General features: G+C 41.3%; 1 protein-coding gene across 1 annotated transcript in view; it reads left to right on the top strand.

Moving 5' to 3' along the window:
• Positions 1-23459, top strand: part of WDR75 (WD repeat domain 75) — a 163416-nt gene that overhangs the window by 117231 nt on the left and 22726 nt on the right. Inside the window, exons 17-18 of the mRNA XM_089692704.1 lie at positions 1181-1350; positions 13818-13877. Of these exons, the coding sequence (XP_089548830.1) occupies positions 1181-1350; positions 13818-13877 (230 nt within the window). The remainder of the gene's footprint in view (positions 1-1180; positions 1351-13817; positions 13878-23459) is intronic.

Below are 23459 nucleotides of genomic sequence, written 5' to 3'. Positions count from 1 at the left end.
GTTTTTATGACATGCAAAGTTTTAAAAAAAAATGCCTTTACTGTCCTGTTCATATCTGTCAGTTCCTTAGGAGACAAAAGAACATACATTTGTGCATAATAAATGTCATAATAAATTTCAAATGAAGTACTCTTATGTTAAAACTAATAATAAATAATATACTGTACATATTTATTCTAAGTGGTATGTGGGCTAGCAGCCTTCAAGATTTCATACAGTCAGTTCAGTCAAGGCTCTTTTACTACTGTAATCAAGAAGGCCTAGCCATCATAGAGTTTCTTACTATGAATTTATTTTTATTTTTTTTAGATAAAGTACAGAACGGTTAAAACCTGGGCAGAATACTTTTTTGATGTCTCTGTCCCACTGAATAGATTTCCCTTCCCTTTCTGTCCTGAGTATGTAGCAGTGAATGAGAGTAAGTCCCTCTAAAGTGGACAAAATTCCAGTCTGAAAGCGTTATCATAGGATCAAATACCAAAACCAGAAATCTCCCTTGCTACCACTGAAACATGCTAAAATAATCTGAACAGTGATTGCAGCAGCTGTTGTGTGTTCCCACATCAAATCAATAAAAATAGTGAATCACATTAAACCTATACACATATATAAATACATGTCTAAATACCACCACATGCATATAGGAAAAGTATATTATATAAAAGTCTACTATTCAATAAAACCACTCAAAATGTGAACAGCAATAATATGAATATTGCCGTAGTGTCCTCCACCATACATAACTATATAAAGTGCACACTTTAAAATCTAATACACCTCTTGTTCTGTGAATGTCAGTAATTTTTACAGTCCATCATTGGTTTCACCATCACAAGTCCAAAAACGTGTACAGAATATTAATTATTCCCCATAGTGATTGTTCAGTACATAACTGGGAAAGAATCAGCTTTGGACACTGCTAGGGAATGTTGGTTTTTGCATATTACCCTCATTGCATTAAGCTGGAGAAGATGGGACATGTAAATGTAAAAGTATTTGTTTCTGCATGTTGGTCCATTTACCAGAGAGTTAAATTTACTGACTTGTGCTTTAAGCAGTGATTTCTGGGAAATGGCCCTATTTACAGCAAAAACAAAATCTTTAAATTTTACCTAATCTAATAATTATGATTTCTGTGGGTATTGTAATGCTAATGTACTTTGACAAATTATTGTTTCAGTGTTCATATTCAGTCCTACGGATCCTATGCCCCTGTATGTCCATGAGAATGTCTGCCAAGAAAATGTTCAGTGGGCTGTGTTTGTGCCAAGGATTGTACCCACATCTGTATCTTCAGCAAAGCACAGCTGGCTCGTTAGATCTCAGCTTTATTTCCTCACAGAATCTCAGGTAATGGAGTATCTGATTATTTATGTAAGGTGCTGGGCAAATCTGAGAATGTTTTTTCCCTTAAGGCCTTGTTTACACAGGTGGCAAGGGGCCAAAATACCAGGGTTAGAGCCTCCATTTTACCTCCCCCACAACTGCCCACCTAAAACATGTCATACAGCTGGAGGGGGTTGTACACATGCTGTAGCAAGTTTAAAGCAGCTTGTTGAGTTTGGCAGGCTTCACCATATGTCAGACTTGCACATTGAAGTCATGGGGACCTCACTGCAACTGCGAGTCAGATTTTAACCCGTGGTTGTGGCCTCCTGAATTCCTACAAGCTGCTGATTTACAGCCCTCTGACACATGATTCACCACAGATCACTTTTCAGAGGGTCAGTAGAGACTACTGCACATGTAAACCTACACTTAGAGTGTTTATAAGAAGTTTTTAGAAGATTTTCTGTTGGTAATAATGTGCAGAAAATAAAATGAAGCCACAAAGGGTACTTCTGTACTTAAAATAATAAAGCGCTGTGCTCTTCAACAGCACATTGCAACAAGATGCTAGTTTTCTGTGCAGGTGGTTAATGATAAAAGTAAACCGTGATATTTATTTTGGACTGCAGTTTGCTGGGATGCCATGCTGGCGATGGCTTCTGTTCTTTAGGGCTGTGGCTTAAATTTGTGCTGTGAGTTTTCTAATGTTTGTGAGCTGCATGAATGCTGGAATACATTCAAATTCATGTTACTTCAATCCCAAATATGTACCAGTGGAAAAGCCACCTGCCTGAGGACACCTAACCATTTTATTGCCAGGCCCAGCTTCCCATTTTTCACCTCAGGTGACCAGACCAGTTTTGACATTTTTAAGTTTTTTGCTATTATTATTTGCAGCTTTGAAAATTAATAAAATACTGTCTAAACCATATATTTTCTGAAAGCACAGGGACTGTAGAATTAAAACATGGTGCTAATGATTTTGTATGTCCTATGCTAGAGGTGCAATGTTTATCAAACTATATTTTCAGTACAAAAATACACAATCATTATTAGCCTACACAAGTACAAAATAAGTTCTAAAATACTTACTAAAGCTAAAAATCTGTATTAATGTTGATAAATAATATACAATAATCATAAAATGAATAATATGTATAATAGCTGTGAACGGTAAATTACACCCATTGAGAAAAGGTGAAACTTAAAGAAACGCAGAATGACTTAAAGCAACTTGGTGTATTTGGTATACCCAAAAAATATTTTCCTTCTATTTAAGCTAAAATCTTAAAGCTGACTTTACATCTACAGTATGTCTTCTAATAATTCACAATATGCTGTGCAGTGAGTCGCAGTAGGAATTAATTTTCATGGCATTTTAACAAGCCTTGCCAGTGCGTCTCAACACGTGTGTCAATGCACAGGTTGGAGCTATCAGTGTGTTTTGGTGCACTGCATTGCTGGATAGGTTCATGTGTGAATCATCTCCCCACTGCAGCTTCTGCCTGAAATTTTGATCCGTTCCTGATGCTTACCCACAATAACTTTGGTCACCTCCATCCATTCAACCCTCATCTGCTACTAGCTGTCCGGGTTTCATGAATATTACCCTAAGCAGTTGTAGTACATCTGATTCTAGAAATTGGAGGAGGGAGGATGGAGCCCCGCTGTACCAGGTGCCCCCAGCTCACACTCTACTAATGGCTCTTGGGCTGATGGTGTTGATGTTTGCATACTAGAGTCCTGTTGCCTATCCTCATAGTTCTCTTTAGCTCTGTTGGATGTGGCTAGATCCTTTTTGCTTACCGGGCTTTTATACCCTCCACACCGTACCAGGCCACATGCCCTCAACATGGGGGAGGGGGGGAGCTCTTGTTGGGCATGTTGATGGGGACAAGGGCCTCTTCCCCACAACCCTGGCCAGTGGTTGTGGGAGTCTGCAGGTGGGGGCTTATCAGAATCTGGAAGCCCCCTTCCCCAGAACCCGCCCCATGTGAAGGAGTATGTGATACATGGTACTGCAACCCATTAACAAAAAAAAAAAAGTAGTAAGAAATGACAGGAGACAGTCTGACAAGTCCTTTATTAACCCCTTCACGCCTAAGGGTAAAACAAATCTAAATGCCTAAGCACAATTTTGCAATGTTGACATGTGTTAGTAAAACCGTACATATCATCACAACTACTTTGTACATCCAGGTGAATTATACCGCGTTTTTTTTCAGGACAAATTTTGCTTTCATTTGGTGGTAAATGGATATCTCCTGATTTTTTTTATTATCAAAGGAAAACTGGCCCAAAATAGTAAAAAAAAAAAAAAATCATTTTTTTTATTTAGCTGTGTGTTTCTTGTTACTACCATACCCTACCACCAAAGAACAACCCAAAATAAATTCTCCAGCTCTTGATGATCGCAGCGATACCATATATATGTATGTTATTTGTTGTTTGTACCCGTAGTACAGCCCAGAAGCAATAGTGCACATTTTGTTTTTTTGGGGGTTTTTTACCTACACACTGACATTGACACTAACTGACACTGATGCCAATTTTTTTTTTTAAACCCTGACCTTTTGACCCAAACAATAACCCTGGCACTGAACTAGATCAAACCTTGATCTAGGTATTTTTTCTTTCTTTTTTTTTTTTTTATATTTATTTATTTATTTTTATTTTTTTTTTAACAAACATTTTTTTTTCTCACTATGCCGGGAGTTAGAGAGATACAATGTATCTCTCATCTCCATTCATAGAGAGAGAAAAAAACAAGGGGGCAGTGCTGCACAGTTGTCATGTGACCCGCAATCGGGAGTCCCGGGAACCCAATAGAACATGACCCGGGACTCTCAGTGACACTGCAGTCTTTGTGCTGGGAGCGCACAGTGCGGCGCGCTCCCAGCACAAAGACAGGTACGCAAATATGCGGCCCCATGGAAAAAAGCCCAGTTCCGTGAGGCTGCATATTTGTGTGATGTCGGTGTCAAGGGGTTAAAAATAAAAGTAAAAAAAAATGTCCCCTGAAGTAGATCCTACATCAGTCAGCATGTCTGCTGCTATCGCTGACCCGAAAAAAAAACAGAAGCGATCCACTGCTGCACCGCGATGATAGTTCTTAAATACTGTGATGATGTCACAAGGGGGTGGGGTTACCCCCGGCCCCTTGTAACTTCATCATTGGCTGTGATTGGCCAAAGCATTGCACCTGACCTGTGGTCAGGTGCATTGCTTTGGCCAATCACAATGCACTGTCAGGGTGCGGTGGGTGAACAGCCCGCCGAATGCCCTTACTGTTTGTGTGTTCAGCGAACACACGAACGGCCAATGTTCAAATTGAAGTTCCGTTCGACTCGAACATAAAGCCCATCATTATTAAAGAGTGGCTTTTTTCTTGCTACCCTCCCATACAAGCCACATCACAGCTATGGTCAGCTATGGTCAAGCAAGGCAAAGACCCAAATAATTCATTTATTCAGAGGTCACAAGCACATTCCTTCTGCAATGACTCCCAAATTAAAGAGACCATTTGGGTCTTATTGATGCATTGTGCATCATTTTCACACTAGAGGTTCGGTCTGTAGCTTCTACCAGTGCTGTTTCTCACAGTATGCATCCCACCCACCATGGAGAGCATAGAGGGAGAATAATACAACCACTGCACAGCCATAGGCACAACTGTGTCATCTTCTCCTGCTTGCATTTTGTTCAACTTGACTTCCCCCTCCTGTGACCCTCCATTTACATGGGGTTGTACTTCATATCTAGGGCTAGTCCTGGATGCATTTCAAGTCAGCGAGTTCTTTCCACAGGAGAAACGTCAGACATTCCGGTCTCAGATTTAAACTCTCTGCTCCATTAGTTGTCTGACTCTGCACTTTTGCAATAGAATCCTGGATTTGAACATAGCCACCTTTCTGAGGCAGTTCTGTTTGACCATTTTTTCTTTTCCAAACCTCTACAACATAACATTCTGTTGGACAGTTCGAACCGTTCTCTAGAAAGATACGCTTGCTAGCTAGGGCCAATTTGTTCCTGATGGCTCAGGAATTAGTCTCTGGACTATTGAGGAAATCTTTTCTTCCCATCTTTTGGAGGATCCTTATGACGGGATGCTAGCCTGTTGGGGAGTTCTGGGGGTCCTGCCAATCTTGTCTCCTGATTTCTTACCTCAGTAGCACAGCCACTCTTAAGCAGAAATATTTTTCAGAAATGACTGACAGCGAGCCGTCACAGACTTTTAAAAGGCCATACTCCTGTCTTTGCAGGTGACATAACTACTAGATTTTTCCAATTTGAACAAACTGTGAAGTTCCAATTTGGATTGTTTAAAGATATGGTACAAGAAGTTGCTTATCACTCATCCAGTATTGCCTATGGGGCATGTTATTTTTATTTTTTCAAGTGGAAAAGAGTTTTGTCAGTAGATGGTAATTAAAATCATTTACTTATGAGAGTAACAATGTTTAGCTTAATTTGTGTGCTAAAATAGTTTTTTTTATATATGTATTGCTATAGTCATTTACATTAGCAGAGGTTCCTCTTTGCTCTATATTCAATTTTTAAGTTCTCGGATGTAGTTGATGTAAGGTAGGCTGTTTTTCAGCCAGTTATTATAGGAATGGACAGATTTGTGCTCTCTTCAATAGGATAGCACTATTTAAGAAAATACTGTATTATCTTCTTATATTATCTGTAATTAGTATCTGTTGGTAACAGATACTTTATTTTTCATAATTGCTTTAAGTTCTGGTAGTTGTGTATTATCTGATGCATTCTGAAGTCCTCAGCAACTTTACTTTTACTTCTGCCTTTGATTAGTCTGCATGCCTCTCAGATGGTTCTTCAAGAGAGGTCAGACCATACCTCAAAACCACAGACTAACAAGTTCTGTCTCTGGGATTTTTTTTCCTGTGCTTCAGTTGGCATATTTTATTTTTGCGCTTTTAATTTTCTGACACTTGTATTATAATATATTGATGATCTCATACCTTTTGACCTTGCTACTTTTTTACCTGTTATTTCCATTTTCATGTGGAACTTCAGCTCCCAGTCTTCACTTCCTTTTGGACTTCTTTTAGAACTTTCAATCTCCATCACACAACTAAAACTATTTTCTTTTTTACTTGTGTTCCTACCGCAGTGGTGCTTCTGCAAAGTTTTATGTGCTGTTTTGTGAGCACTGGGGAAAGCTGAGTCCAGTTGCAGTGACTCTCAAATTTTCTAGTTCAGGGGATGTAGAGCATAAAATTGTAGCCTAAAAAAGGCCATAGTTCAGTAAGAGCAAACCATACTCCTGATTTCTAACATCTTCTGTCTGCTGTGGTTTTTTTTTTTTTCTTTTTTGTAGTGCTAGAGGCAGTAGCAGTACCTCATGCAGTCAGAGATGGTGGTTGTCACACAGGGCAATTTTTCAGCTTATGAAGCAGGTTCCAGTCTTTTGCTGTTTTGTGGAGAAAAGTGAAGGACCTTATGTATATCATGTGCACAACTGTTGGCAACAAGCAAGGATCCTGGCAGGTTCCTTGTTAGGTTTGTTTTTGTTGGCTGTGTGTAATGTTTATTGATGTCTTTGTTTGCATTCCTCAGTTTCACGTAGAGCTTTCCTGGGTAGGCAAGGTGTAGTCTTGCAGAGGTGCGCTCTGTTATGTAAGTCCCTAGGCTTTTACTTTTGTGTTTGGTACCCATTAAGTATTTTTAAAGTGATCAGAGGTTCACTTCACAAAGATTTATTTTTGGACAAAATCAATATTAAACTTTGATATTAAAGTAATTTAAAACATAACAGTCCTAAATGGGCACCAAGGAAAGACTTTGGGACCAATTCTCATTTGTGCATTGCACCACATTACATTGGGCAGCCCATATAAAAGTCCTGTTGCATCTTTAGCAGTGCATTGCAATGCACAATGTTGTTGTTTTGTGTTTTGTCGTGTGTGTGTGTGACTTCCTGAGGTGCATTAACCGGTTGCTGACCTGCCAGAGTACATTTACTGCGGCAGGGCGGCACCGCTGTGCAAAATCACGTGTATATATACGTGATTTTGGGTAGGGGGTGCGCGCAAGGCGTGCGACCGCCCTACCCGCACCACCGATCGCGGCCGTAGGTGTCAATCATAGGGTCCCGGCCGGTGATTACCCAGTGATTACCGTCAAACACTGACAGGGAGGATGACTGCATTATTTACACTGCAGCTCTCCTCCCTGTCAGTTTGTGCGCACTGATTCGGAACGCTGAGCAGAGCTGTCCGGATCAGTGTGTTACTGTGAAGAACGCCCCCCCCCCCCCATCCCCTAGTGAAACACTCCCCTCACGCAGTTAACCCTTTGATTGCCTCCAAATGTTAACCTCTTCCTCCCCAGTGCCATTATTACAGTGTCAGTGGATGTTTTTTTTTTGTTTTTTTCTGCACTGATCACTTTATTGGTGTTACTGGGGATGTCAGTGACCCCAAGTCCGTTCTCCCCCAGTGTTAGAATGTCCGCCACAGTCCCGCCATAAGTCGCTGATCGCCCCTAGTGTCCTTCCAGATGTGCTTGCAAATCCGGATTGGCACCCCACAAATTCTGCAGCCCCCGTACTTCCATCCCTCCCCCATTCCTGCCCAAACCGGAATGCAGGTGGAAACAGCAAATTTAACTACTCCCCTTGATTTTTTGGAGCTGTTTTTCACGGAAGATTTGTATGCATTGATTGTGGATCAAAGCATTTTGTATGCACAACAATTTATTGCCGCCAACCCAAATTCAAACCTTCGCATAGAAACCCATTACGGTTTCCAAATTTACTTTTTTTTTTGGGCCTAACCCTCAACGTGAGCATCACTAAAAAAAAATTAATTGCAGTTATATTGGTTCTCAGACCCGATTCATCATGTTCTCTGCTGCCATGGCCATACATAGATATGAGAGTATAATGTGTTTTATGCATTTCAAAGACAATACACTCTGTTGTCCTCGGGGTGACCCTGATTTTGACCGACTCCACAAAATGCAGCCCCTCGCAAATCACCTTAACCAAAAATTTGCAGATGTCTGTACTCCCCAACAAAACATCTGCATTGATGAGGGGTCACACCCAAAAGAGCTAAGGAAGACTCTGAAGATGACAGAGTACAAAATCCCAAGCTGTCACTTTTGGGCCCTTTAGGAGGTACACTGCAAGCTGCACTTGAACAATTAATGGATCAAGAGCTGGAGGTGCCCAAGGCAGAGGAACTATTCCCCCATGTGTCTGGAATTTGACATGTTGCACCACAGTAAAGGGGCAATGTAACTCAATGCACAAGGCTAGGCCTTGAATAAATTAAAAAGGTATTGGCAGCAGGGACTACCCAATGATAGGTCTAAGTGTGACTTGCAGTGGCAGGAATGTACTTCCTCAACTCAGGAAAGAGAATGTAGAGTGCCCACTACGTTCTAACCACTGGATCGGTGTTAGCGCTCAGTCCCTAAGCCCTAACCTTTTCCATGGTAAACCACTGGAAAGCAGAAATTTCAAATGGTGCTCCATGGCTCTAGTAACAAGACTAGATGCTCAGCCCACAGTGCCCACACAAACTAGAAAAGTGAAGTGTCTTCTGGGACAGGGTCACAGCTGAGCCTCTGCTATGGCTCTGGACCTGGAAAGCACTCTTCAGCTAACACATTACACTTAGGTCTGTAAAGTGCAACAACAAAGAGCCCAGTGCCAGGAGGTCACATTCCAGGCTAGTCTTGTACAAGTCTAGTCCAGTGGGGTTCAGGTGCAGCTTCCAAAGTTAGTGCTGAGAAAACAGATCTGGATAGCTGCACAGAGACCAGATCAGTAGTGTCTAGTGGAATCAATCATCTAGAAAAAAAGGATAAAATTATTTTCAGCCAAGAAGAAAAAAAAAAAAGGAAGAGGACATCCTCCTGGACAATAAAACAGTAAACCAGTGAGGCATGCTAAGAGTAGGAGGGGATGTACTGGGCTAGCCCACACTTTGTTTGCCAGTGACAAAATCCTCCTTAGGCAGCAGTACAAACCCAGTCCCTATGTAAATTTGTGTTCCCCTCAATGAACTAGAAAGAAAAAAGGCTTTTTAATAATGAAAATGTCCAAAATATATTTCCGACTATTTAAAGGAGAAATATGTTTTTTTTCTCTTCCCCAAATCATACTTGCATAGGTGGATGCAGCATTGATCGATCTGTACCCCTCTGGCTCCAAGTGTGAGGGAGTGGCTGGCTCAGGCTCTAGGCAGATCGCCGACAGGCTGAGCCAGGTGCCACTCCATACTCTGGAGTGGATACTGACCTTTAAGTCAGGATCTTTCCCCAGCTTGGATCGGCTGAGTGGCTTCAGCCTGCTGTCATCTGAAAACAGGTCACGAGAGCAGAACAAACTTCATTCCTGTGATCCACATAAGAAGTACAACCAAAACAGTTTTTTTTAAATCACACAGTAAGTGCTTGTGCATACCATGCATGTTCCTGCAACATACAGAAGTGAAGCATGCACATTGTGCTGCAGTGCCATTTATTTTAACCATTTGCCCTCCAGAGGATTTACCCCCCTTAATGACCAGGCCTCTTTTTGCTACTCAGCGCTGCACTGATAATTATAATTGTGCGGTCATGCAATGCTGTACCCAAACTAAATTTACGTCCTTTTTTCACACAAATAGAGCTTTCTTTCGGTGGTATTTGATCACCTGTGTGCTTTTTATTTTTCGCACTATAAATAAAATAAAAGACAAAATTTTGAAGAAAAATATATTTTTTTACTTTCGGCTATAAAAAAAATATATAGGAAACTCAAAGTCAGTTATAAATTTAGGCCAGAATGTATTCTGCTACATGTTTTTGGTAAAAAAAATCCCAATAAGTGTATATTGATTGCTTTGTGTGAAAGTTATAGCATCTGCAAACTATGGTATAGATACTGCAATTTACGCCATTTTTTTTTTTTGCTATACAGCGCTGCACTAGTTTAATGGACAATTGCACGGTAATGCAATACGGTACATAAATTAAATTTATCTCCTTTTTTTTCACACAAATAGAGCTTTCTTTTGGTGATATTTGATCACCTGTGCACTTTTTTTTTTTTTGGCGCTATAAACAAAAAATAGTTTTGAAGAAAAAAACATTAAAAAAAACGATATTTTCTAATTTTGGTCATAAAATATATCCAAAAAAACTAAAATTTTGTCATAAAATCAGGCCAAAATGTATTCTGCTACATGCTTTTGGTTAAAAAAAAATCCCAATAAGTGTATATTGATTGCTTTGTGTGAAAATTATAGCATCTACAAACTATGGTATAGATAATGGAATTTATACAGCTTTTACATTCTGACTGCCCATCACATTTCTTGAGGTGCTAAAATACCAGAATAGTACAAACACCCCAAATTACCCCTTTTCGGGAAGTAGACACCCTAAGCTATCTGCAGAGAGGCATATTGAGTCCATGGAAGATTTATGACAAAAACATTTTTTTTTTTTTACACAAAGTTGTCATTTAAATGATTTATTTCTCGCATAAGCCATGGGTATATGTGGAATTACACCCCAAAATACATTCTGCTACTTCTACTGAGTATGGGGGTACCACATATCAGACTTTTTGGGAGCCTAGCCACATACAAGAGCCTGAAATCCAATGACCACTTTGAAAGCCTGAAGGTGCGTAACTTCCTCATTTCCCTTCCTCACTACCTATCACAGTTTTGAAGGCCCTGAAATGTCAGGATAGCACCAAACCCCCCCAAATGACCCCTTTTGGAAAGTAGACACCCCAAGGAATTTAAAAAGAGGCATGATGAGTATTTCGCAGATCTCATTTTTTCTCACAAGGTTTTGAAATATAAAAAAAAGAAAATAAAAAAAATATGTTTTTGTTTTATTTCTTCATATTCCAAAAACTTGTGGCAACAAACGAGATCTGCAAAATACTTACCATGCTTCTTATCAAATTCCTTGGGGTTTGTACTTTCCAAAAAAGGGGGGGGGGGGGGGTTGGTGCTATCCTGGCATTTCAGGGCCTCCAAAACTGTGATAGGTAGTCAGGAAGTGTAATGAGGAAATAAAGCCCTTTAAAAGCCTGAAGGTGCTTATTGGATTTTGGGGTCCTGTACTTGGCTAGACTGCCAAAATGTCTCTCACATGTGGTACCTCCATACTTGGGAGAAGTAGCAGAATGTATTTTTGGGAGTAATTCCACATATACCCATGGCATATGTGAGCAGTAAATCATTTAAGTGACAATTTTGTGCTAAAGAAAAACAAATGTTCCAAAATTTCCAAAAACTTCTGGTAAAAAAATAAATTCCTCTTGATTCAACATGCCTGTCAGCAAATAGTTCGGGGTGTCTACTTTCCAAAAGGGGGGCATTTTGGTGGGTGGGGGAATTTTATGCCCAGCATTAGAAGTTTATGCCAAGCATCACTCACATTTCTAACCACCTGAAGATCAAGCCTTTTCTGACACTTTTTGTTCACATGAAAAAAAAATCTGTATTTTTTGCTAGGAAATTAATTTAAACCACCGAACATTATATATATTTTTTAAAGCAGACACCCTAGTGAATAAAATGGTGGGTACTACAATTTTTTATGTCGCATAATACTTGCGCAGCAATTTTTCAAAAGCAAATTTAAAAAAAACAAACCAAAAAAAAAACAAAACTTCTTTTTACTTTTAATGCACAAAAACACAATATATTGGCCAATTATTCGGTAAGATATAAAAGATGATGGTATGCCGAGTAAATAGATACCAAATATGACATGATTTAAAACTGCGCATACGACAAACTGCATATGTTTTTAATATCCATAAGCAACGTTTTAAAAGCCTTTACAAGCCATTGTAGATTTACAGAGGAGGTCTAGTGTTAGAATTACTGCTCTTGATCTGATGTTCACGGCGATACCTCACATGGTGCAACCGCTGTTTCCATACTGACACAGGGTCAAAGCTGTGGGGGTGGGGCGAGGGTTTTTTAAAATGTTTTATTATTTTTACACTGTCCCTTTAATTTTTTTTTTTTAATCACTTTTAATGCTATCACAGGGAATGCAAATATCCCCTATAACTTCAATGGGCATTGTCATATATTCTTTTTTGAGAAATCTGTGGTCTATCAGACTCTAGATATCTCCTCTGCCCTTACATTATCTTATCAAACCAAAATCGGTGTGATCAGATGCTTTCCCAATTTACAAATGGCGCTGTTTTCAGGTGAAACTCGAAAAATTAGAATATCCGATATTGTTCTATGTACAATCCTTGTTTTATTGATTGCATGTAATATTCTAATTTTCTGAGATTGTGGATTTGGGGTTTTCATGAGCTGTAAGCCATAATCATCACAATTATGACAAATCACGGCTTGAACTATCTTACTTTGCATGTAATGAGTCTATCTCATATATTCGTTTCACCTTTTAAGTTGCATTACTGAAATAAATGAACTTTTGCACGATATTCTAATTTTTCGAGTTTCACCTATATATCCTGTGAAACTGAAGTGATGAAATGCTCGTAGCTTCCGATTTCTTAGATTATAGAGATGATTGGCACCATTCCAATCTCCAATCAGCTCTATGGCCAGCTGGCAGAAACACCGGCTGCATTCTCAGGTTCCCCCGATGGCACGGGACTGCCCGAGAAGGCTGTGGAAGGCAGCGGGGGAGGGGGGTATCATCTCCTGCTGCTTGTAAAAGCAATCCTGCAGCTCATTAGCCACTAGGATTGCTTTTACATGAAAGCCGATCGCCAGCTGAAAAAAATGACACCAGGATAATGCCTGCAGCTGTAGGCATCATCCTGGTATAACCATTCAAAGTCCAGGGATGTACCAGTACGTTGCTAATCTGCCCCACTGTATATACACTATAAGGATCTGAGACATCACACAAACATGCGATTTGGACCTCCATTGGAAGAAACTTCTACTGATCTGACCTCTATGAATTTGAATTCAATACGCTTGATTTAGGCAGTATCCCGATTTATACCTTCTGGAAAAGACCACCAGCGTATCTAGTGTATTATATTGCAGTGCTTTGCATTGCATTGCTTCAAGAACCTACTTAAGACACCATGTATTGCATTGTGGATTTCTGTTCGAATGGTTTTCAAGCCTGATATTGCAAAAATATTATTTATATACTATATTACTATATACTGCATATATAGTATATGGACATGCAAACTAGCAAAATTCTGTAGGATGTCAACCTCTGCTAACATGGACCCCATATTTCTTGTTGCTATTGCAGCCACCTGACCAGAGCAAAAGTGAAGTATGTGTGGCAGTGCATTTGTTCAGCAGGAATTTTTTTGCTATTTTTTTGCGAGTTGATTAGTTTGTGTTATCAAGTATAAAATATATTTTATTATTCTTATGTTCCCTGCAATTAAATATTTGCTTCTAAAATAACTGAGATTACAATAATCTTACATTCTGAAATGTGTATTAGAATTTAATTACATAAGTGGTGTCTGTGTTGACTTTCAGGACCTTTTAACGTTTAGCACAAAGTCCCCAGAAGAAAGCATGGAACCAATAATTAAACAGGTAAGTGCTTATCACATAGTTTAGACCTCATACTGAAGGTGCACTCAAAGTATAAATAAAGGCAATATGTTTTTTTCGTTTTTGGATAGAGTGCAGAGGGATCTGTCAGTTTTTATTGCTGCCTGTGCCGCCGTTAAGGAGATTCCCCCTCTCTATTTGACCTGTTTACTGTTATCAGTGAAAGTAAAAGAAAATCTTTTGTTGTTTGACCCCCAGAAAAGTAATAGAGGATAAATCTTCTAATGGGGACACTAGTCCTGGTGACCTGAGGGTCTCCAAGAAACTCCCTTATTTTGCAGGGATTTCCTCTCACTTCCTGTTTGGCTATGGGATAGGAGGTGAAGGAAAATCTCTGCAATGGAACACTGATAGCGAAAAAGATCTGACGGGTTATTACCTTCCCTTGCGCTATCCAAAATGAAGAATTTTGCCTATAGTTCTACTTTAAGGGACAAATAAAGCCAAAACATTGAAATTGGGCATACGTTGGTAAAATATCTGTATACTTACAGTTGCATCTTATTTTTATGTTTAAGAACCCAAAGGTATAAAAGGTTATGTATATTCAGGACCTTCCATAGTCATTGGTGTGTGACGTGAGACAAATTTCAGTGTATGTCCATAAAAGTTTCTTGGACATCCCATTCTAAAACCTAGTACATAAAATCCAGCACATAGCCATACAAGCTCCATTGGTAAACTTTAGCATACAAAGCCATTTTAAACATTTGTGCGCTTTCAAACTTGTGGTAACAGTTTCTGTAAGACTGTTTTTGTTGCATCATCACTTTTCCCCCTGCAAAAAGCCAAATCCATAAAGATATGGTTGATATGTTTGGTGTGGAGGAACTCTAGTGGCCTGAACAGAACCTTGACTCTAATTGGAACACCGATTGCAAGCCAGATTTTCTTGTGTAGCTCCAGTACCTGACCTCCCAAATTCTCTTTTGGCTGAATGGATACAAATTCCAACAGATACACTCTAAAGTCTCGTGGAAAGCCTTAAAAACACAGGAGGGCTAACACCATATTAATATCCATGGTTTTGGGTTGTGATGTCACAATCTTTTACCCATATAGTGTAGAGGCCCACCCATATTTAGTGAGGGTCCATGTATTAGCTGGAAACTGACAGCGCTGAAATTGTAATATTTGGAACAGGGAGTTCAGTTTTCATATTTGAATAAAAGAAATGTCAAGTTATCATAATCTAATACACAATCTAAATAATTTTGTTGCTTTGCAGCCTAAAATGAAGACAGACAGTTTTTGTTTTATTCAGCTGTATTTACTCCAGCTCCAATTTAATGCAACTTTAGCATCCAAGTGAAAGATATAACATCAACATGTCAGAAAATAATAGCGTAGGGGCTAAACGCAGGTGCCAGGGCTGATCCCGCTAACGCTGCATTTTTGGGTACACTATACTGATGTGAACGCTGGTATAGTGCTGATCTGATCAAAGATATTGATCCGTTCAGACACTATACTATCAATGGAGGTTTATCGTGTATGTGAGCATGTTCCTGACATTCAAGGGGTTAAATGTAATTACCGGTGTACTAACGGGCAATCTGATGCTATCTGGGAGGGGAGCTAACTGATGCTAGCGCTATCTGAACTCGCCATGACACTAATACATTGATCAGCAAAAAATCTGTACACTGTGCTAATGACAGTGGTCACAAGGCAGTGAAGAAGTTAACTGGGGAAGGGAGGGGGGGGGGATCAAGGGGTTAAATGTGTCCTAGAGTGTTCTAGCTGTAAATGTGTAGTGCTTTTACTTGCAGTTTATGCTGATTCTTCTCTCTGGGATGGAATGTGCCCAGAGCGTGAAGATTTCATCACTTCCTGTCCTGTCTAACTGTCAACACAGGACAGGATAGGACAGGGATCGATCATCTGACTTGGGCCGGACATCACTAAGGATCAAATCAAGGAACCTACTTGTCGGAGGGGGTGTGCCTGCGCCCCCCCCCCCCCCAGCCTGCGAAAACTGCAGGAGTGCGAATCACGTTTTTGGGCACAGTGGGAGGTCCTTATGCGGTTAAATCCTGAGCATACCATAATAAATTCTTGTTTTCTAGCTTATGTAGTCTATTTTCAGCATTTTACGTTTATTTGATTATCTTAGAGATCAATCATCCTACTTGGACCGAACATCACCGGCCTAAATCGGATGATTGATCCATCGGGGATCAAATCAGGGCACCCACGGGTCGGCGGGGGCGCACGTGGCCCGCGGGAACCGCGTCTATATATACGTGATTTTGCGCACAGGGGCCGCCCTGCAGCAGTAATTGTACTGTGGGTGGTCCTTATGCGGTTAACAATAAACTTCACTGTGCTTCAGAGCATTGATGAAGCCTTTGAAGTTTTTTATTTTTTGATCCATGTTCTAACTTGTGCTTGTCCACATCTTTATCCCGGAGGTCTTTTGACTGACTGCTTCAGTTGCTCCACCAGGGACTGAAATGCTCCAGGAAAGCTCTTTTCATGCTGAGCTAATCAAAATGACCACAGTTGATCAGTTGAAAGTCAAATGCCTTTGTGTGCCATTGAGAAGGTGATTAGCTACACCTGATTGAGTTTACAAGTCATTTTTAGGAGGGGGTGATCCTTTTGTTATAAGTTGCAGTGAGTAAATGCAGCATGATAAAACAAAAATGTTGTCTATCTTCATTTCTGGCTGCAAAGCAACAAAATGTGATTATTCTTTGCTATGCCCACTGTATTATATAGTTTTACAGTGGGTGTTGTCTTAAGTTATTTACTTGAATTCGTGCATACAGACAGGAATACCACACATTTTATGTAGCTTTACAAATGGGGAAATGCACAGAATTTGAAGAAGGTAATGATAAACAGACATGACTTTGTTGTCCGTGTTTTATCTGCACCAAATCTATTTAGACAATTGGATTTGAGATTTACATTGGTTGTCTGTCAATCTGAGAAAATGAAACATACTGTATAAGCTCACTGTTCATGTTAGACCTAATGGGCCTTGATAGCAGTTATTGCAATGATATTTAAGCTTGCAGATGTCAACTATATTGACTGTTGTTTCCAGGTTACGTTATCCTTAACCCTTTTGCTGCCAGGTCCTGAGCTCCCCTTTTAACCTCAGGTGGCCAGACCATTTTTGCAATTTTTTCACTTTTTTTCCCATTTACAGTTTACAGAGTTTGTAAAAGACCATACATTTTCTGAAAGCACATGATCCGTAGAATACAGAAATGGCACTACTGACTTTGTAGGTCACTTGATAGTTGCACAAATGTTTATCAAAACTATATTTTTTTCAATAAAAATACATTGTACGTTACGCTGTCCACACACAACATAATGTACAAAGTTTAAAAGATAAAACTGTATTGTGTTCGTGCCTTTTTGACAAAAATGGTAAGAATCAAAGTTGGGCAAAGCTGTAAATAAGCAACTTGCGCTAACAAAAGGAGGTGTGCTTCCCAACTATTTCTTATGGTAATGCCTGATCTGCAGTGCCCTGTGTTTTCGTGTTTCTATAAAATGATGCAGTCATTTTTACCTTTGCAGTGTGGTACAGTGCACATCAGTGTGTTAAAATGCACTGCTAGGCATAGAGCTAAATGAACGTAATTTTAAAAAGGCTTATTAGAAAAAAAATCTAGCAGTGCAATGCCTGCTGGGGTGAATGGGCATTTAGTGTGTTAGTGCACCAACACATGTAACAAGCATTACCGCAATGTGTGTTTGGGGTGGATGTATTGGGCCTCATCTACATGACCTCAAGAAGAGCATATCTCTATGTCAGGGAGTAACAGATGTTTGCGTTTAACCAAGTACAAATAATTGACAATGCAGTCCATATATGGGTCGAATTCGAAAGAATTTTCTTTTGAAAATCGTAACTAGGTATAGTCTTTTGAATTTCCCACCATTAGTGGGCCACAGCATCACACAATTGTGTGCAGCCATCGAGTTTGAGTGATCAGCATGTTGGAAATTTTTTGAAAAATGAACAAATTTCTAATCAATGATGGGAGAATCGTGCAAGAAATATAATCAAAAAGAAATGAGCACAAGCTGTAACCTGGAAAGAAAAGAATGTTCCCAGTCACAAAAATTATTTTCTGTAGCAACATGAGGTGAAATTGGAGGCTTGGTTGGTCGAATTTTGTAATCAATGGTGGCATCATTGCATTACAAAATGCACAAAATTTTCAATTTTCTAAAGAAAATTCATTCAGAATTCGACTCATGTATGGCCTGCATTACAGACGCTGTGGCTATATGCATGTGACCGCACATCTGAGCATTGACGTGTATAGGGTGGAATGAGTGACCCTGGACACAAACTCCAGATAAGCTCATTGCTCCTTGTAAGCATGCAATCACTTGCATATGGCTGCATTTAGTAATGAAGATGACTTGCTGAAGTTCAAACCAAGGATCAGAATGGAGAAGAAAGGGGATTTAAGTGACTTTGAATGGGGCATGGTTGTTGGTGCCAAACGGGCTGGTCTGAGTATTTAAAAAACTGCTGATCTGCTGGGATTTTCACTCTCAACCATTTCTAGGGTTTAAAGAGAATGGTCCGAAAAAGAGAAAATATCCAGTGAGCGGCAGTTGTGTGGACAAAAACGCTTGAGAATGGGCTGACAGGTTTCTGCAACATTCAGATGGTAGGGTCAGAATTTGGTGTAAACAATGTGAAAGCATTGTGTGGGGGATATTTTCTTGGCACTAGCAAGGTATACCTAATAAGGCTGCATTGTATAGTGCTTTTTGCAGAAACGCACTACAGTTCATTTAACATGGTTTCCTATGAAACATGTTCACACCTACGCTTTTTTGAGTTGCTGCATTTTTGGAAAGGGTCAGGGACTTTTTAAAAAGCAAAAAGCAGCATTTTTGCTACAATAGAGTTCAAAGGAAAAGCTGCTGAAATTCATGGTAGTACGTTTTTTGTTGTGTTTTGCATTTTTATTCTGCCCAGCAACAAAATAAATTCTAAACAAAAAAAAAAGCTGAACAAAACAAGTTAAAAATGCATGTAGAAAAACGCAAAAAAAAACCTGCAAAAAGCACTGTAGAAAGCAGCAAATGCATATATGTGAACCAAGCCTAAAGTGGTTGGTGAGATATAGCTAGAGAGAGACTCTGGAAAATACAATGGTGGGTGTGGCATATTTTATATCACACCCCCACCCCCAATCCTCCTACATCATGATATAACCATTGTTGTGCTGGGCCGAGGCCTCAACCTGTGTTTTGCCTGTTTTTGGTTACTCCATTTTATGACTCCTCGGGGGCCTATGTTGATTTTTTTTGGAATGTCAGCTATGTGTCTGGGGGCGGAGCCACCCCTAATTGGTATCCTATGCTATTAGGATGCATTTCACCGATAGTGTGCTACCAATAATTTTTCGTCATTGCTCTTCCTCCACCATTTTTCTTTTCCTCTTGCTTTCTTCCCTTCTTTTTTCCCCAGGGTCTTGGGATTTTCTGGGTTGTCCAACTACCTGAATGTGGTACTATGGTTGACTTCTGCATTTGCTATTGAGCATCTAAACCCTACCCCATTTTGGCTACCGCCCCATTAAAAATTCACTCTCAAAACATCCATGGCTTTAACTCGCCTCTTAAGTGGTCCAAGGTCTTTCATCACCTTAAATCACAACATGTAGACATGGTTTGCTTGCAGGAGACAAGATTTGTCCAGTCCTCCTCTCCTTGGTTCTCCCTCGTCATTGCCCAATCTTTTACATGGCCTTGGTCCCTGAAAAGCATCAAGGTGTTTGAATTGCCTTTTGGCGCAATCTCTGTTCACCTTTACCCTAGAGATAGCAGACCCTACTGGTAGGCATTTGCTTCTACAAGACACTATCGGGGGGCCAGGAAGTCACTTTAGTCACCAACTAATCTCCTAATAGATTTCAGCATAGATTTATTTCCCATCTCTGCACAGTAATCTCTCAACACCAAAAAGGCCTTCTCATGGGTGACTCCAATGAGCCCTTCTACCATGAACAGGCGCTACACACAGGATTTAACTCCCTCCCATGACCCAGCGCAGGAAGCTCTTATGCGCTCTCTTCTGCAGGCCTTTGGTTCAGCTGATGCCTGGAGGGAACTTCACCCAGCCACCCATGACTTCACATTTTACTTTAATCCCCATGATAGCTTCTGTAGGATTGATCACGTGTTGATACACGTTCAGCAGCTCCCCTTGGTAAGGAAAATCTCTATTTCTTCTTCACCTTGGTCTGACCATGACCCATTGGTTCTACTAATCACCCTTTTGGACCTGGTTCAGCGCCTCCTCCACTGGTGTATCAATGAATCCTTGCTGACCACCAAGGCCACTTGTCAACAAATCCAGTCCTCAATTCAAACTTATTTTACAGGTAATGTTCACTCTGTCACCTCGACAGTGCCCTTATGGGAGGCTTACAAGGCCAATGTGGGAGGCCAGATTATTCAGCTGGCGCCTCCAGGAAGCACAACAGAGAACATCGCCTATCCAAACTCCATTCCCTCCTGGCCGATGTAGAAGGCATACCCTACTGTAGCTCACAGAAAAGCTGTGATGCCCTTGCCATGGAATTGGACCTCCTTTCCACTTCTGTAGCCAAGAAGACCTTACATTTTACCAAACACAAATTTTATACCTGTGCAAACAAGCCTGGACCGATGCTGTTTGGGAAACCATTTAAGCCTGTCTAATTGCGGCTGTCCATGGTAGGCTGCACTTCCAACCCCCAACTGATCGTTTCCTGCTTTGTGGACCACCTTTCGCAGCTTTACACTAAACTGGACCCATTTCCTCTTGACCAAATGGAATCCTTTTTCTCACAATCTGAAGTTTCCTGCACTAAGGCAGTGTGTGATGCCTTTAATGCTAGCATCACTGAGGCGGAGGTTCTTCAAGCTATTAGGGCATTATGGCCTTCAACGGCCCCAGGCCCTGATGGCTTCACTGGACTTTATTATAAGAAATTTTCTACGCTCTTGCCCTGTCATTTAACCACTTGCCTACCAGGCACTTATACCCCCTTATTTACCAGGCCAATTTTCAGCTTTCAGCGCTGCCGCACTTTGATTGACAATTGCACGGTCATGCAACATTGTACCCATATGAAATTTTGATCATTTTTTTCTCACAAATAGAGCTTTCTTTTGGTGGTATTTAATCGCCACTGGGCGCTTTACTTTTTGCGCTATAAATAAAAAAATTTGAAAAAAAAAAAAAAGTTTCTTTGTTTCTATTATAAAATTTTTCAAACAGGTAATTTTTCTCCTTCACTGATGTGCGTTGATGAGGCAGCACTGATGGGCACTGATAGGCAGCACTAAAGGGCACTGATAGGCAGTACTAATGAGGTGGCACGGATAGGCGGCACTGATAGGCAGCACTAATGAGGTGTCACGGATAGGCGGCACTAATATGCAGCACTGATAGGCGGCACTGATAGGTGACACTGATGGGTACTGATAGACGGCACTGACTGGCATCATGGCATCACTGCTTGGCACTGACTGGCGGCACTGACTGGCACAACCGCTGGGCACTGACTGGTGGCACTGACTGGCAGCACTGCTGGGCTGCACTGGTGGGTGGCACTGGTGAACAGCACTGGTGGGTGGGCACAGGTGGGTGGCACTGGTGGGCACAGGTGGGTGGGCACAGGTGGGTGGCACTGCTGGGCACAGGTAGGTGGCACTTCTGGGCACAGGTGTGTGACACTGCAGAGTGGCACAGGTGGGTGCACTGCTGGGCACAGGTGGGTGCACTGCTGGGCACAGGTGGGTGATCTGCTGGGCACAGGTGGGCGGAGCTAGTGGGTGCACTGCTGGGCACAGGTGGGCGGAACTTGTGGGTGGCACTGCTGGGCACCGATCATCAGGGCACTGATCATCAGTGCCCTGATGATCGGTGCCGATCCTTGCTCTGAAAACTGCCGGTTCTCGGCAGTACTTTCCTCACGATCTGACAGCGTGAGCAGAACCGACACTTGCATTTCCCTGTGATCAGCGTGTCATTGGACACCGCTGATCACGTGGTAAAAGGCCGCTGTGATTGTCCTTTTACCACATCACGTGATCAGCTGTGTCCGTAGGACACAGCGATCACGGAGATCGCCGGGTGCTCGCCCCCTGGGGCGCGCAGGAGAGCGCGTTCTGGGAGGCCGTCATATGACGTCCACCCAGAACTGGCCGGCCGCAGTGCAGCCGTCATTCGGCTATCTGCGGTCGGCAACTAGTTAACTAATTATTTTAATGCCTTGAAACAAGGCGCTCTGCCCTCATCTGATGCACTCCAGGCCCACATTTCTATTCCTAAAAAGACGGAAGATGTACTGGAGCTGCTGGCCTTTCAGACTAATTCTCTTAAAAATGAAGTTTTGAAGATCTTAGGAAAGATTCTCAGCCTTCACATTAATAATTCCGTGCGTCACTTGATTCACAGAGATCAGGTAGGCTTTGTCCCTGGACGGCAGGTGAGCAACAATGCCTGTAAAGTGATTCACCTTATACATCTTTTATGCCAATGGAAAATTCCTGGTTTCTTACTTTGTTTGGACCTTTTCAAAGCCTTTGACTCCCTCTCGTGGGAGTACTTACAGTTTGTGTTGTCCCCTTTGGGCTTTGGAGAAGCAATCTTAACCTGGATCCAGGCCCTGTACTTGTTTCCTTTTGGCTTCGGTCAAATATGCGGGGCACTTCTCCGCCACCTTCTCTATATTACAAGGCAGGGGTGCCCCCTGTCCTCAGCACTCTCTGTTCTAGCGCTTGAACCACTGGCAGTGGCCCTACAGGTAGACCACAATGTGATAGGCATTCCTTATGCGGGCCACGAGCAAAAACTCAACCTTTTTGCGGACGACATCTTACTGACTCTAACCAACCCTCTTATTACTCTTCCTAATTTACAGCGAGTCCTCCCTCATTTCTCACTGATATTGGGCCTCTGGATTAATTTAGACAAAACTATTGCCCTTAATGTCACCTTGGCACCTGACCTGGTCACCCACCTCTCACTTTCCTTACAAGTGGATGTCGTCCTCTCTTGATTACTTAGGTATTCACCTGACTTCCTCTTATTCTTCTTTATTTGCAGCCAATTATCCACTTCGCTCCTTATCCACCTTTATGCAGTCCTGGCAGTTCCCACACTTGTCCTGTATAGGTCGGATAAAATTTGTGAAAATGACTATTCTGCCCAAACTATTATATTACTTTCGCACCTTACTAGTGCGGGTCCCATCACATTTTCTCTGCTTACTCCAGAATAGGATCATGCACTTTATTTCGGCCAATAAACGCCTTAGGATCTCCAGAGCAACCCTTTTTGTGCATAGACTTCAGGGGGGCCTTAATATAGCTAAATACTACCAGGCTGCTCAGATTTCTCAATTATCCATTCTTCTGTTGACACTTCCCTTATGGGTTATTCTGGAGCTTCCCAATTGTGCCACCATCACCATGCCAACCCTTCTTTGACTCCCTTCTGACCTTCACCCGGAGACTCAGTCTGCTAATGCATCATAGCCTACAAGCATGGGACACCGTATGGTTCTCAGGCTGCCTTATGTC

Source organism: Staurois parvus, unplaced genomic scaffold, assembly GCF_062004578.1.
Source record: "Staurois parvus isolate SC_StPar_1 unplaced genomic scaffold, SC_StPar_1.0 ptg000601l, whole genome shotgun sequence".
Classification (NCBI taxonomy): domain Eukaryota; kingdom Metazoa; phylum Chordata; class Amphibia; order Anura; family Ranidae; genus Staurois; species Staurois parvus.
Note: the sequence above shows the minus strand (reverse complement) of the source record. Positions and strands in the feature narration are given on the sequence as shown.